The 12534-nt window shown below is 52.1% G+C and overlaps 2 protein-coding genes and 1 long non-coding RNA gene across 3 annotated transcripts in view; 2 read left to right on the top strand and 1 right to left on the bottom strand.

The window, feature by feature from the left end:
* Cidec (cell death inducing DFFA like effector c) overlaps positions 1-12534 on the top strand; it is a 554473-nt gene that overhangs the window by 477924 nt on the left and 64015 nt on the right. The gene's annotated exons all lie outside the window — the stretch shown is intronic.
* Prrt3 (proline rich transmembrane protein 3) lies at positions 4580-12527 on the top strand. The gene is made up of 5 exons (XM_027931790.3): positions 4580-4607; positions 7541-7643; positions 8009-9073; positions 9207-9362; positions 10414-12527. The coding sequence occupies exons 3-5, from the start codon at positions 8065-8067 to the stop codon at positions 12183-12185; spliced, it is 2937 nt and encodes a 978-aa protein (XP_027787591.2). The 5' UTR covers positions 4580-4607; positions 7541-7643; positions 8009-8064; the 3' UTR covers positions 12186-12527.
* LOC114089850 (uncharacterized) lies at positions 4868-11763 on the bottom strand. Its single transcript, XR_003582244.2, has 3 exons — positions 9733-11763; positions 7075-7170; positions 4868-5171 (listed from the first exon to the last, which is right to left on the bottom strand). It is a non-coding gene; the product is annotated as an uncharacterized lncRNA (long non-coding RNA).

Below are 12534 nucleotides of genomic sequence, written 5' to 3'. Positions count from 1 at the left end.
TTCTCTGTTTCCTTGGAAGCCTTCAGGGTACTTTTGAGTGACAGCTCCCAACGGATTCCAGATGTGCTGGTCTGAAGTCCTCTCTACAGAGTTCCCAGTTGGAGGGCCTGATTTCATAGACTCTATTCCAAATTACAGGGGCCATCTGGAAGGCATGGAGTTTTCATCCTCCTCTCCTCTCTCTCTCTCTCTGAGGCTCTTCCAGAGAGGCAGAACGGTGTCATCATCATGAAAGTCCGACTTGCGGCCTTTTTAGCTGCTGTGTGACCTTTGACAAGTTGCTTCCACTTGTGAGATGTAAAATGAAGAGCATAATAGTATATAGGGTTGTTGTGAGGGCTTAAAAAGAAGAAGGCACATAAGGTGTGTACCTCAATGGGAGCTACCGGCCACCACTCTCCCCACACACCCCAGGGCCTGACCCCTGCCATCCCAGAGTCCCCAGTTTGAAGCTGAGAGATCCTTCTGGAGCTGAGATGTTTCCCGACCACACCTGGTGCCTAATGTTCCCCACTCACATTCCCTCCACTCCCCGTCTCCTCTTTCCATAGGATCAGCTTTCACCTTGGCCTCTGGCCAAAGGGATCATGATCTCTCTTGCCTTTGTCTGCAATGGGTGGCTTGGAAACACTAAGGGATTGGGGCTCCTGATTCCAAAGAGGGCAGCCAGAGGGCCGTCCTGCGGACGGGGGCTGAATGCACACCTGCCCCCTAAGGAGAAACTGAGGCCGAGAACCAGGCCAGTGCTGAGCTGCTAAGGGGATCTTGACATCTCAAAAGGAGGTCCATCAGAGGTCGCCAGGGGCAGCAGCGAGAGGAGGGATCTGGACCCTGCAGCTTCTGAAGTGACCTCTAAGACTGGCCAGAGGAGAAGATTTGGGACAATCCCCCAAAATGCCAGTTATCTGCTATACATAGAATCAAGATCCCTAGAACGTCCAACAAGGACAGAACAACTGGCCAGATCTAACAAGATAAAAGCAATAACCAGCACAGGTCAAATGCTAGATTGAGGACCAAGAAACCAAGAGGGGCTGGGGCTGTAGCTCAGTGGTCGATCGCTTGCCTAGTATGTATGAGGCCCTGGGTTCCATCCTCAGCACCACATAAAAGTAAGCAAATAAAATAAAGGCATCCTGTCTATGACAACTATAAAAAAGTTAAAAGAAAAGGAAACCAAGAGCACACAAGAGATAGGGAAGACCTAGTAGATCCATATTGGTCAACAAAATGACCTGACCTCCAAAAACATCCATTTAGCGTGAGGTCATGTGCTACTCAGCTTTCTGTCACTGTGACAAAATGCTCGAGTTAAGCAACTCATAAGGAAAAAAGGTTTATTTTGGTTCACAATTTCAGGGGTTCAGTCTGTGGTCAGCTGCATCCATTGTACTGGGCCCAAGATGAGGCCGAACATCATGGCGGAAGGGTGTGGCAGAGGAAAGCAGCTCAGGACAGGATGGCCAGGAAGTAGAGAGAGAACTCTGCTCCCAGGAAAAAAAACATAAACCCCCAAAGCACATCCCCAGTGACCTACCTCGTACAGCCACACCTACCTGCCTACAGTCATCACCCACTTAATCCACATGAATGGATTATTCCATGGATCAGGTCATGCCTCCTATGATCTAATCATTTCACCTCTGGAAATTCTTGCGTTGTCTCTTGGGGGGACACTCATATCTAAACTATAAGGTCCTGTTGGGTTTGGGCCTCCTGTGGCACGGTATATGACAGCAGGAGCATGTGGTAGGGAGGTCTGTTCACCTCATAGAAGCAGAGAGAGGGGAAGGAAGTGGCTGAGGTCCCAATAACCCCTTCAAAGGCCACCCCCAGTGACATAACTTTCTTCCACTCATCCCTTTCTCCAAAACGTTCCACCACCTCCCAGTAGCACCACAGGCTGGTGACCAAGCCTTAACACATGAGCCCTTGAGAGACACTGCAAATCAATCTATAAGAGGTCATATTAACACAGGAGTAGATATTAGGAAAGAGGAGGTGAAAGCTTAGTTTATGGCCAACAGGGTTCATTCCCAAGAGTCGTACTTTAAGGGGTGCATCATGGAGTGGTAAGAAGCAAACAGGAGAGACACCATAACCTCAAGAGCCCAGAATCCTGTTCTAAAAGAGAAGGCTGAAAGAAATGGAAGAAGACTCCAGAGAAATGAGAGGGGCCGATCCGATTCTGAAGGGGCTCACAGAGTGGAAAGAGGGCTGCTCAGATGGCAATGGTGAGATGGGAAAAGCCCACGCCACCTTCCAGAGTCAGAAGAGCTTCAGGGCAGCTGTGGGGGAAGAGACCTGGAGCCACACCTACTTGGGAGGCTGAGGCAGGAGTATCACTTCTGCCCAGGAGTTCAACATCAGCCTGGGCAAGATAGCAAGGCCCATCTTAAAGGAGAGGGAGAGGGAGGGGGAAAGGGAGAGGGAGGGGGAGAGGGAGAGGGAGGGGGAGAGGGAGAGGGAGAGGGAGAGAGAGAGAGAGAGAAACTACATGATGTAGGTCTTGGCATAGCCAGAGGTAGGAAACCACTGGGAGGGAGGTTTAACTTAATTTTGGAAAGAATTTTTCTTTATTTATTTCTTCCTTTATTTATTTATTCTCTGTACTGGGTGCTGAACTCCCAGGAGTACTTTACCACTAAGCAACATCCCCAGCCTTTTTTATTTATTTATTTATTTATTTTGAAATATGGTCTCACTAAGTTGCTAAGGGCCTCATTAAGTTGTTGAGGCTGGCCTTGAACTTGAAATCCTCCTGCCTTAGCCTCCCAAGTCACTGGGATTTCAGGTACGTGCAACTACCAACTAAGCACTCTCATATATATATATATATATATATATGATATAAATTACATATTATATGTATTATGTAAATATATACATATATATACATATATATATTTCTTTTTTTTAAATTTTTTATTGTTGGTTGTTCAAAACATTACATAGTTCTTGATATATCATATTTCACACTTTGATTCAAGTGGGTTATGAGCTCCCATTTTTACCCCATATACAGATTGCAGAATCACATCAGTTACACATCCATTGATTTACATATTGCCATACTAGTGTCTGTTGTGTTCTGCTGCCTTTCCTATCCTCTACTATCCCCCCTCCCCTCCCCTCCCCTCCCCTCTTCTCTCTCTGCCCCCTCTACTGACATTCATTTGTCCCCCTTGTATTATTTTTCCCTTTCCCCTCACTTCCTCTTGTATGTACTTTTGTATAACTCTGAGGGTCTCCTTCCATTTCCATGCAATTTCCCTTCTCTCTCCCTTTCCCTCCCACCTCTCATCCCTGTTTAATGTTAATCTTCTCATGCTCTTCGACCCTACTCTGTTCTTAGTTACTCTCCTTATATCAAAGAAGACATTTGACATTTGTTTTTTAGGGATTGGCTAGCTTCACTTAGCATAATCTGCTCTAATGCCATCCATTTCCCTGTAAATTCTATGATTTTGTCATTTTTTAATGCAGAGTAATACTCCATTGTGTATAAATGCCACATTTTTTAATCCATTCATCTATTGAAGGGCATCTAGGTTGGTTCCAGTCTTGCTATTGTGAATTGTGCTGCTATGAACATCGATGTAGCAGTGTCCCTGTAGCATGCTCTTTTTAGGTCTTTAGGGAATAGACCGAGAAGGGGAATAGCTGGGTCAAATGGTGGCTCCATTCCCAGCTTTCCAAGAAATCTCCATACTGCTTTCCAAATTGGCTGCACCAATTTGCAGTCCCACCAGCAATGTACAAGTGTACATTGAGTGTAGTGATGGATACTTAGTATGTCAGGAACAATCCAAAGTGGGACCTTTGGACATTTGATATCAGACATGAAAATGTACAGAACTACAGATTTAACCATGCCTCAGCTAGGAAACAGTTTGACAGGTCTGACAGGTGTCAATGTGCACAAGATATGCATGCAAGAATGGCCCCACTCCATTATTCCTGCTAGTAAATGGCTAGACCCAAGCTAAATATAATAACCACAAGGGACAGGAAAAATAAAGATTACCAGCTGACCATATGCAGGCATTCTCAACAGCATACACAAGAAGTGAAGTAGACCTTTGGATATATACGTGAGATATGTGCCAGGATGCTTTGTAACGTGAAGGGGGAAAGCAAGTTACAAAAACAACACATACAGTATGATCTCATTCCTATTTATGTAATTGTATATGTAACTGCATTGGAAAATGATCTGAAGAATACACACCAAGCTGCAGGGAGGATTTACCAGTGGGTGAGGATGCATGCATGTGTGAGTCCCCATAAGATATCAAGGAAGTGAGCTCCCCGTCTTGGGAGGAATGCAAACGGAGGCTGGCTGTCCTGCTTGCAGGGATGCTGCAGGTTTTCCCACGTCCCTGGGAGGCGACCTCAGCTCTGTTCCGAGAGAAGCTCTGAGAGAAGGGAGGTCAGGACTGGGAGAAGAGTCCACCCCCAAGGGGAAAGGGTTAAGCGGGGCTGGCGCTCCTGTGGGCGGGCTCGATCGGCAGCGCCGGGCTCTGTTGGCCAAGTCTGAGCATCTCGGAGGCTGCGGCGGGGAGCGGCTGCGGGGACGCGCGCAAGGTGAACGGGGCTGCGCCCAGGTGAGGAGCCGGCCCTGGGAGGGGGCGATGGCAGGACCCAGGCCGGGCGCGTGGCCTGCAGCCCTCCTTGAGGGTGCGGGCGACCAGGCCGGCACGGAGCCCACCCGCAGCAGGGACACTGCGGGAAGGCGCGGAGCCAGGGCGAGGAGACAGGAGGAGGAGGAAGAGAGGTAACCGGAGATGGACCAGCTCCTGCGGGCTGCCCTGCGGCAGCCCCGGCCCTGCCCCCAGGCCATTCTCTCCGTCCTGCGGCAGGGAAACCTCCCCACCCCCCAGCGTCTCTCCAGCAGTGGGTCCCCAGCTCTGGGCGAGCCCCCGCCTTATCTGCACGTGCCCACATCTCTCCGATCGATGGGGGTGGTAGGCAGATGGCATCTCTACCACTGAGGGCTCAACTGAACCAGCTCCTCCTCTGCAAAGCTTTTCCAATCCCCTCTGCAAGAAGAGCCATAGTGGGCTTCATTTCCCCTGGTGTGTCCACTCGGCTGGCTGTGTGACCTTGGACCAGTTGCTCAACCTCTCTGAACCTTGGTTTCCTCCCTTGGGAGATGGGTATACTCCCACCTGCTTGTAAAAGGAGGGCAGAATGACCTAGAGCTCAGCTTAGCACAGGAGCCTAATGGGTAGTTCAGCCCAGGAGCACTATTAATAATCAGTACCTGTGTTACAGAAGGGCCTCTCTGGGTCACCCTCTGCATACCCTTAGTTCCAACCCTGGAACTGAGACCTCTTTGTGGGTCTCCAGCCCCTCCCCTGGGCTGGGAGCACAGCACTGTGCTTGGGGAATGTCTAAGAAACCAACAAACCAGGCTGTAAAGGCAGAGTCTGGATTCGGGTTTGAGGTCTCGGAACCCCCCTGAAATTATTACATGTAGAACCATGACAACCAGGGCCTAGGAGGGTCAGGCAAGGAAGGCTTCCTGGAGGAAGGGGGCCCAGGCTGAAATGAGCCAGTGCTTTACTGCTCCTGGGTATCTATCTGCGCTGGCCTCTCTCTCCCTTGGTGTTCCCATGGTCCCGTCTCCAATGGCTTCCTGGGGCATGAAGAATAACCTCCAAGGGCCTTATGGTGGCCTGCAAAACACCTTTCGATCTAGCCCCTGCCTTCCTGATTTGGGGGCAGTGGTTAGTGGGATTGAGCGGGGGGGCGGGGGGGCGGGGGGGGGGGCGCTGTACCACTGAGCTACCTTCCCAGCCCTTTTTAAACACTTTGAGACACGGTTTCACTGAGTTATACAGGGCCTCGCTAGTTGCTGAGGCTGGCCTGGGAATTCCTATCCTCCTGCCTCAGCCTCCTGAGTTGCTGGGATCATAGGTGTGCACCCCGCGCCCGACTCTGACTTCATCTTCTACTTTCTCCTTTGTGCTCCAGCCTCGCTAGTGTTCTTATTTCTTGAACTCATTAGCTCATGCCTGTCTCCGGGCCTTTGCACTCTCTGGACCCTCTGCCAACTGCTTTTCCTTCCAACCTTCTTAGTATTCAACATTGAGCTTAGTTATCACTCCAGAGAGGCCTTCCTGGCACCCCCTGTGTAAAGAGGCCCTCATCCCTCTCTTTCTTAACCCTGTTTTATTTCCTTTATAGCTTAACTTGTTTAAAATTATTTATTGTCTGTTTCTTCATGAGAGCAATCTTGTTCACTGCTTTATCCCCAAGACCTGGCACACAGTATGCGCTCAATCTATTTGTTGGAATAGTTAAGAGAGGGGTTGGGGCTGTGGCTCAGTGGTAGTGCACTGGGTTCAATACTCGGCACCACATACAAATAAATTTTAAAAAAAAGATCTATCAACAACTAAAAAATATTTTTAAAAAAGAAATAATTAAGAGGAACAGAGAGGGTTGGGGTGGGTCTCAAGGTGTTCTGTCCATCGACAAGTATAAATTTTTTTTTTTTTTTTTTAAAGAGAATGGGGAGAAAAATCTTTCTGGACAAAGGGAAAAGCAATAGGGATCTAATGTTAACTAAGCCCCTATTATAGGCCTGGTCCTGTGTGTTTTCTCCTTTAAGTCTCATGAGAACCCCCTTGAAGTTAGGTGCTCTTATAATCTTGCTTTATAGATGAGAAAACTGTGAAGCAAAGAAGTGAAGTCAAGGGCTGGGGTTGTGGTTCAGTGGTGGAGCACTCACCTAGCACACATGTGAGGCCCTGGGTTCGATCCTCAGCACCACATAAAATAAATAAAATAAAGGTATTGTGTCCATCTACAACTAAAAAGTATTTAAAAAAAAAAAAAAAAAGTCAGGCGTGTCAGAGCACATCTATAATCCCAGCAACTCAGGAGGCTAAGGCAGGAGAATCACAAGTTGGAGGACAGCCCAGGCAAGTTAGGAAGACCCTGTCTCAAAATAAAATAAAAAGGGCTGAGGATGTAAGTTCAGTGGTAAAGCACTTGGCCAGCACATGTGAGGCCCAGGGATGGATGCCCAGCATGGCAAAAAAAAAAAAGTCAAGTCATTCTCACCCAGTAAATGGCAAAGCAGGGATTCCAACTTGGTCCCTCCTCAAAGACAGGTGCACATTCTTCTTCCTGTCTACCATTCTCTTATTGAAGCTGGGCCTTCAAAAATAGAATTTCAATTAGTAAAGAAAGAGAAGGCAGAGGGTATTCCAAGCTGAAGGCACTCAGGAGCAAAGCCCTGGGAATTAGGACAACAGGTGAGCAGACGGGGCTGGCTGTGGCCTTAGAAGGCCGGGAAAGGAGCTTGTGTTCTCTCCTAAGGGCAGTGTTTCATTCCAACTCCCAAGCTTCAACTCAGGGTAGCCACAGTTCCTCCCCTTCCACAGGAGCCCCAAGGTCAAGCAGAACAGCCACCACCTAGAGATGAGCCATGGAATTTGTTTGTTCTTGGTTTTTTGTACCAGGGATTGAACCTAGGGGTGCTTAACCACTGAGCCACCTCTCCAGCCCTTTTTTGTATTTTCTTTAGAGTCAGGGACTTGCTGAGTTGCTAAGTGCCTCGCTCAGTTGCTGAGGCTGGCTTTGAACTTGAGATCCTTCTGCCTCAGCTTCCTGAATCGCTGGGATTACAGGTATGTGATACCACGCCCTGCCATGGAAGGTTTTGAAGCAGGGCAAGTGGGCAGGGCAAGTGGCATGACCAGAGATGCAGGTTTTTTTTTTTTTTGGTAGAGAGAGGGAGAATTTTAATATTTATTTTTTAGTTATCGGCGGGCACAACATCTTTGTTTGTATGTGGTGCTGAGGATCGAACCCGGGCTGCACGCATGCCAGGCGAGCGCGCTACCACTTGAGCCACATCCCCAGCCCCAAGAGAGATGCAGTTTTAAAAGCAGGGGAGAAGCTACTGCCTGTGTCTCTTCTTTCTTTCCCACCAGTCCCTTGGGGAAGCCATAGGAACCCCCAACCTTCACGTCATCCTCTCTCCTCTTTTTAGGCTCATCCAGTGAGGATTGGAAGTTGAGGTCTCTACACCGGACATCAGAGTACATCATGGCCCCACGGCCTCGTGCGCATGGCCTCCTGCTGCTGTTACTGTTGCTGAACCTGGGGGCTGGCCCTGCTCTGGGAAGGGGCCTTCCCAGGCCACTTGAGGACTCAGAACCCCACCTGACCCCAGGAGCCCACCCCAAGGGCCCTGTTGGCTCAGTGTCCCAGGCCTCTGATTTCCTCTGGGAGAACCCCAGTGATGAGGGCCCTTGGCACTCTGATGTCCCCCAGGTTCCTGCTGAAGGCCCTGAGAGGCCTGCAGACTCTCCCCTTGGCCCAGCTCTGCATGGGCCCAAAGCAGCTCACGGGATTCAGGGAGAGCGACTCCCAGTAACTGATGACCTCCAGATAGTTCGAGGGCCCAGCTCCCAGGGCTGGACAGGACCCCCTGATTCACAGGAGCCTCCAGAGCCAGAAGCAGCAGTCCCCCACCCAGTGGGTCTCCCCCACTTCCCTTTCATTCCAACTCCCAAGCTTCAATTCAGGGTAGCCACAGTTCCTCCCCTTCCACAGGAGCCCCAAGGTCAAGCAGAACAGCCACCACCTAGAGATGAGGGTCCAAAGGCCAAAGCCAAGATCAGGCTCCCACAGACTTCTCTCTCAGACCCCCAGGGCCCTCCCCTCACTCTTGAGCCCCACGCAGGTGCTGTCAAGAGGCCAGTGCTAGAGGAAGAGGTGGGCCATGAGGAGGATTTCCAAGAGGCAGTTCAAGGCCCCCTCTTCACCCAACAAGATCCAGCAGTCCCCAATGCTGGCTCAGTATCCCCGGTTGAGGTGGCACTCACTCGGGAAGCAGGGTCCCGGCCAGACTTGGCATTGGCTAGAAGCCTTCCTCCTGCTGAGGAGCTACCAGTAGAGCCTCCCAAGAAGACTGGAGCTGGGGAAACCTGGGAAGTCAGCTCCCCAGGTCCCCAGCCCATGCAGACGGACCTCCCTGATGTTAAGGATCCCCCAGGACCTCAGCCCACACATCCTCCAGCCTCAGAGGCTCCTGATGGGCAGCCAAAGCCAGGTAGGTATCAAAGAAAGGGTGCTGAGCAGGGGTGGGAAGGGACAATGTTCCTGGGCAGTCGAAGACCCCAGTTCTGTTTGACTCAAGGTCCCATTTTCCTCATTTGGACTTTTTTTTTTTTTAATCATTTCAGAGATAGCAGCAATGAATGGAGCAGACCCCATCTCCCCACAGCGGGTGAGAGGAGCAATGGAGGTTCCAGGAACCCCCAAGTCCCTCATCCCTGGTCTCTTAGACCCTGGCCCAGCTACAAACCAAACAGAGAGCCCTATGGGAGCCCTGCAGCCAGGTGAGGGCATGGCTGGGGGTCTGGGGGGAGAAGGTATACTCTGTTCAATAATCAGGAACCCATGTGATGTTCGCAGAGGGGAAAGGGAGCTCAGGAGTAACCAGAGATAAATACTTGCTTAAAGAAATTGTTTATATGCTTGTAATACCAGCAACTCAGGAGGCTGAGGCAGGAGGATTGCAAGTTTGAGGACAGCCTCAGCAATTTAGCAATATTCTGTCTCAAAATAAAAAATAAAAGGGGCTAAGGGTGTAGCTCAGTGGTAAAATGACCCTGGCTTCAATCCCTGGGTGGAGGGGTTGGGGGGAGAGAGAGAAAGAAATTGGCAAAGACCTTGTTCAAAAACTGAGGATAATAAATTAATACTTACTGGGTACTCTGAGAGAAGTCATTTGCTCTTTTGCGAGGGGCTAGAATGTTGTAACATAGTAACATGGACACGTTTGGTGCTGTGATCTCCAGAGGAGTTTTTCAAAAATCCCAGTGAGGGCTGGGCTTGTAGTTCAGTGGTAGGGTGCTTGACTAGCATGTGTGAGGCACTGGGTTTGATTCTCAGCACCACATATAAATAAACAAAATAAAGGTCCATCAACAACTAAAAAAAGGGCTGGGATTGTGGCTCAGTGGTACAGTGCTTGCCTAGCATGCATGAAGCACTGGGTTCTATTCTCAGCACCACATAAACGAACTAAATAAACAAAATAAAGGTAATTTAAAAATATATATTAAAAAAAAAAATCCTAGGCTCCAGGTCACATTACAAGAAATTGATTCCTTGGTCTGCAGGTGATTCCAATATGCAGGCCATGATGAGAAATGCTGGGATTTCCTTAATAGTTAGCTTAATAAAAATGGTGGTTCACACCCACTAGGTGCTCACTGGCATCCAGCACCATGTTAAACATTCTTCTCCACGACTCGATGAGGCAGGAGCTGTTTTCTTCATTTGATGGATGTTCTTAGAGAAGTTAAATGTTCTACTTGCCAACCACAGTAGAGAACGATGGAAAATCAAGAGCACTTTTCAAAAGGCATTTTAATATTATTGCAGATGAATCGGAGGAGTGGCCTGGACGTCCCCAAAGCCATCCCCCGGCACCCCCAGTCCAGGCCCCATCAACCTCACGAAGGGGCCTCATTCGTGTCACTACGCAGCGAGCCCTGGGCCAGCCGCCCCCTCCGGAGCCCTCAGCCAGCTCCACAGCTTCAGCGCCTGCTTCCGGCCCCCCAGCCAACGCCACCGCACCCCCCCTGCGCTGGGGGCCCTTGCGACGGGTGTTGAGTTTTTCCTGGGAGCTGCACGTTTATGGGGTGGGAGTCCTCTTCCTGCTGCCTGCCTTACTGGCACTGGCCACGCTGGCAGCCGCCCTGGCGGGACCCCGACTGGCACTGGTAGCCGCGGTGCTGGTGCTGGTAGCTTCAGGGCTGCGGTCTGCCTACATGCTCACCGACCCTTATGGCGCCCAGGCGCGGCTGGGGATGCGCGCTGGCCTGGTGCTCTACAACCTGCCGTTCCCCTTGCTACTCACGGCCCTGGCGGCCCTGACCCTACTCGGCCTGGGCGTGGGGCTGCCACAGCCGCTACAGAACCCGCTCCTGCTGGGGGTTGTGGCGTTGGTGCACGGCGTGGGGTTGCTCATGACAGACCTGTTCTCCGTGAGGCCTGTGCTCAACCTCCTGGCGCAGGGTTTATCTTGCGCCTGGGGCGCGTCGGTGGCTCTAGGCACGCTATGCCTGTGCCGTCGCCGCCTGCTGGAAGGCCCTCGGGGCTGGGATGCCAGCCCCGGTCCTCGGTTGCTGGCCGTGGCGGGCTCACTGGGGCTGCTGGCCAGCGGCTTGCAGTTGGCGGCCGCGCTCTGGCTGTACCCAGGCCCAGGCCGGGTGGGCCGCTTTTCGTGGGCCTGGTGGGGCGTCCACTTCTGGCTGCGCCTGCTGGAGCTGACGTGGGCGCTCGCCCTGGCTCTGGCCGCTTTGGTCGCTGCACGACCCAGGCCGCCCACGGAGCACGCTTGCTGGGCTAAGCTGCTGCGCCTGGCGTGCCCTGCACCGTCTGGAAAGAGCGAGGTGCCTGAGCGACCCAATAACTGCTATGCGGGACCCAGTGGCATGGGCACAGGCGGCTTGGACATCAGCAAGAGCCTCATCCGCAACCCGGCAGAAGGCGGGCCGCCTGTCACGCCAAATTCAGGAGCCTGGGGCTCAGCTGCGTCGCTGGGTCGCGGTCCCCTGAATGGCCCGGGAATATCCCGCGGCAGCATGGGGCCGGCGCCGTCGCTAAGCGAGCTAGACCTGCGGCCGCCATCACCCATCAACCTGAGCCGGAGCATCGACGCCGCTCTCTTCCGGGAACATCTAGTGAGAGACAGCGTGTTCCAGCGCTGCGGCCTGCGTGGCCTGGCCTCCCCACCGCCGGGGGGCGCTCTACGGCCGCGCAGGGGCAGCCACCCGGACGCCGAGCTCGACGGCGCGGGTTCTTCGCTCCTCCGCGGCCGCTGCCGGTCACTCAGCGATGTGCGCGTGCGCGGGCCGGTCCCGCCGCACGTAGTGGACGCGCCAGACGGGACGGCAGCTGCCTCTGGCAGCTCCCTAGACAGCTTCTCCAGAGGTTCGCTCAAGATCAGTTGGAATCCATGGCGTCACGGGCTGTCTTCGGTGGATAGTCTACCCCTAGATGAACTTCCCAGCACGGTACAGCTACTGCCCGCTGCAACACCAGCCCCTGCGTCCTCTCCTGCGCGGCCTGGGGAGCCCCAGGGTGAGGTGAAGCCGCGCTGCAAGGCTGGGGACTCCCGCAGCGCCTCCAGCGATACCATAGAGCTCTGAGCTGTCCCGCTGCAGGACCTGGACCCTGCGCTATGGCATACCAGGACAGTTGACCATTTGAAAAACTGGCTTTTCTGGGCCTCCACCTGACAGCACACCGGACCCCACCCGACAGCCAGGCGTGAACTCGCCCCCCCCCCCCACTTTTTTTTTTTTAATATCTCTATTTTTTTCAGCAGGTATTTTGCACAGAGGTCGTGACTTACAGGGAATACAGGGTGGAAGTGCATGGATTTGAGCGTCGGGAACAGGGAACAGGTTCCCCACAGTGAGGAGAGATGAGCCTTGCTTGTCCAGATTGACTGTCCTCTTTGTGCCAAAGAAATAAAATCTTAAGATTTGGCTCACG

Source organism: Marmota flaviventris, chromosome 20 (genome assembly GCF_047511675.1).
Source record: "Marmota flaviventris isolate mMarFla1 chromosome 20, mMarFla1.hap1, whole genome shotgun sequence".
Lineage (NCBI taxonomy): Eukaryota > Metazoa > Chordata > Mammalia > Rodentia > Sciuridae > Marmota > Marmota flaviventris.
The sequence above is the reverse complement of the archived record's forward strand: the minus strand, read 5'-3'. Positions and strand labels throughout refer to the sequence as shown.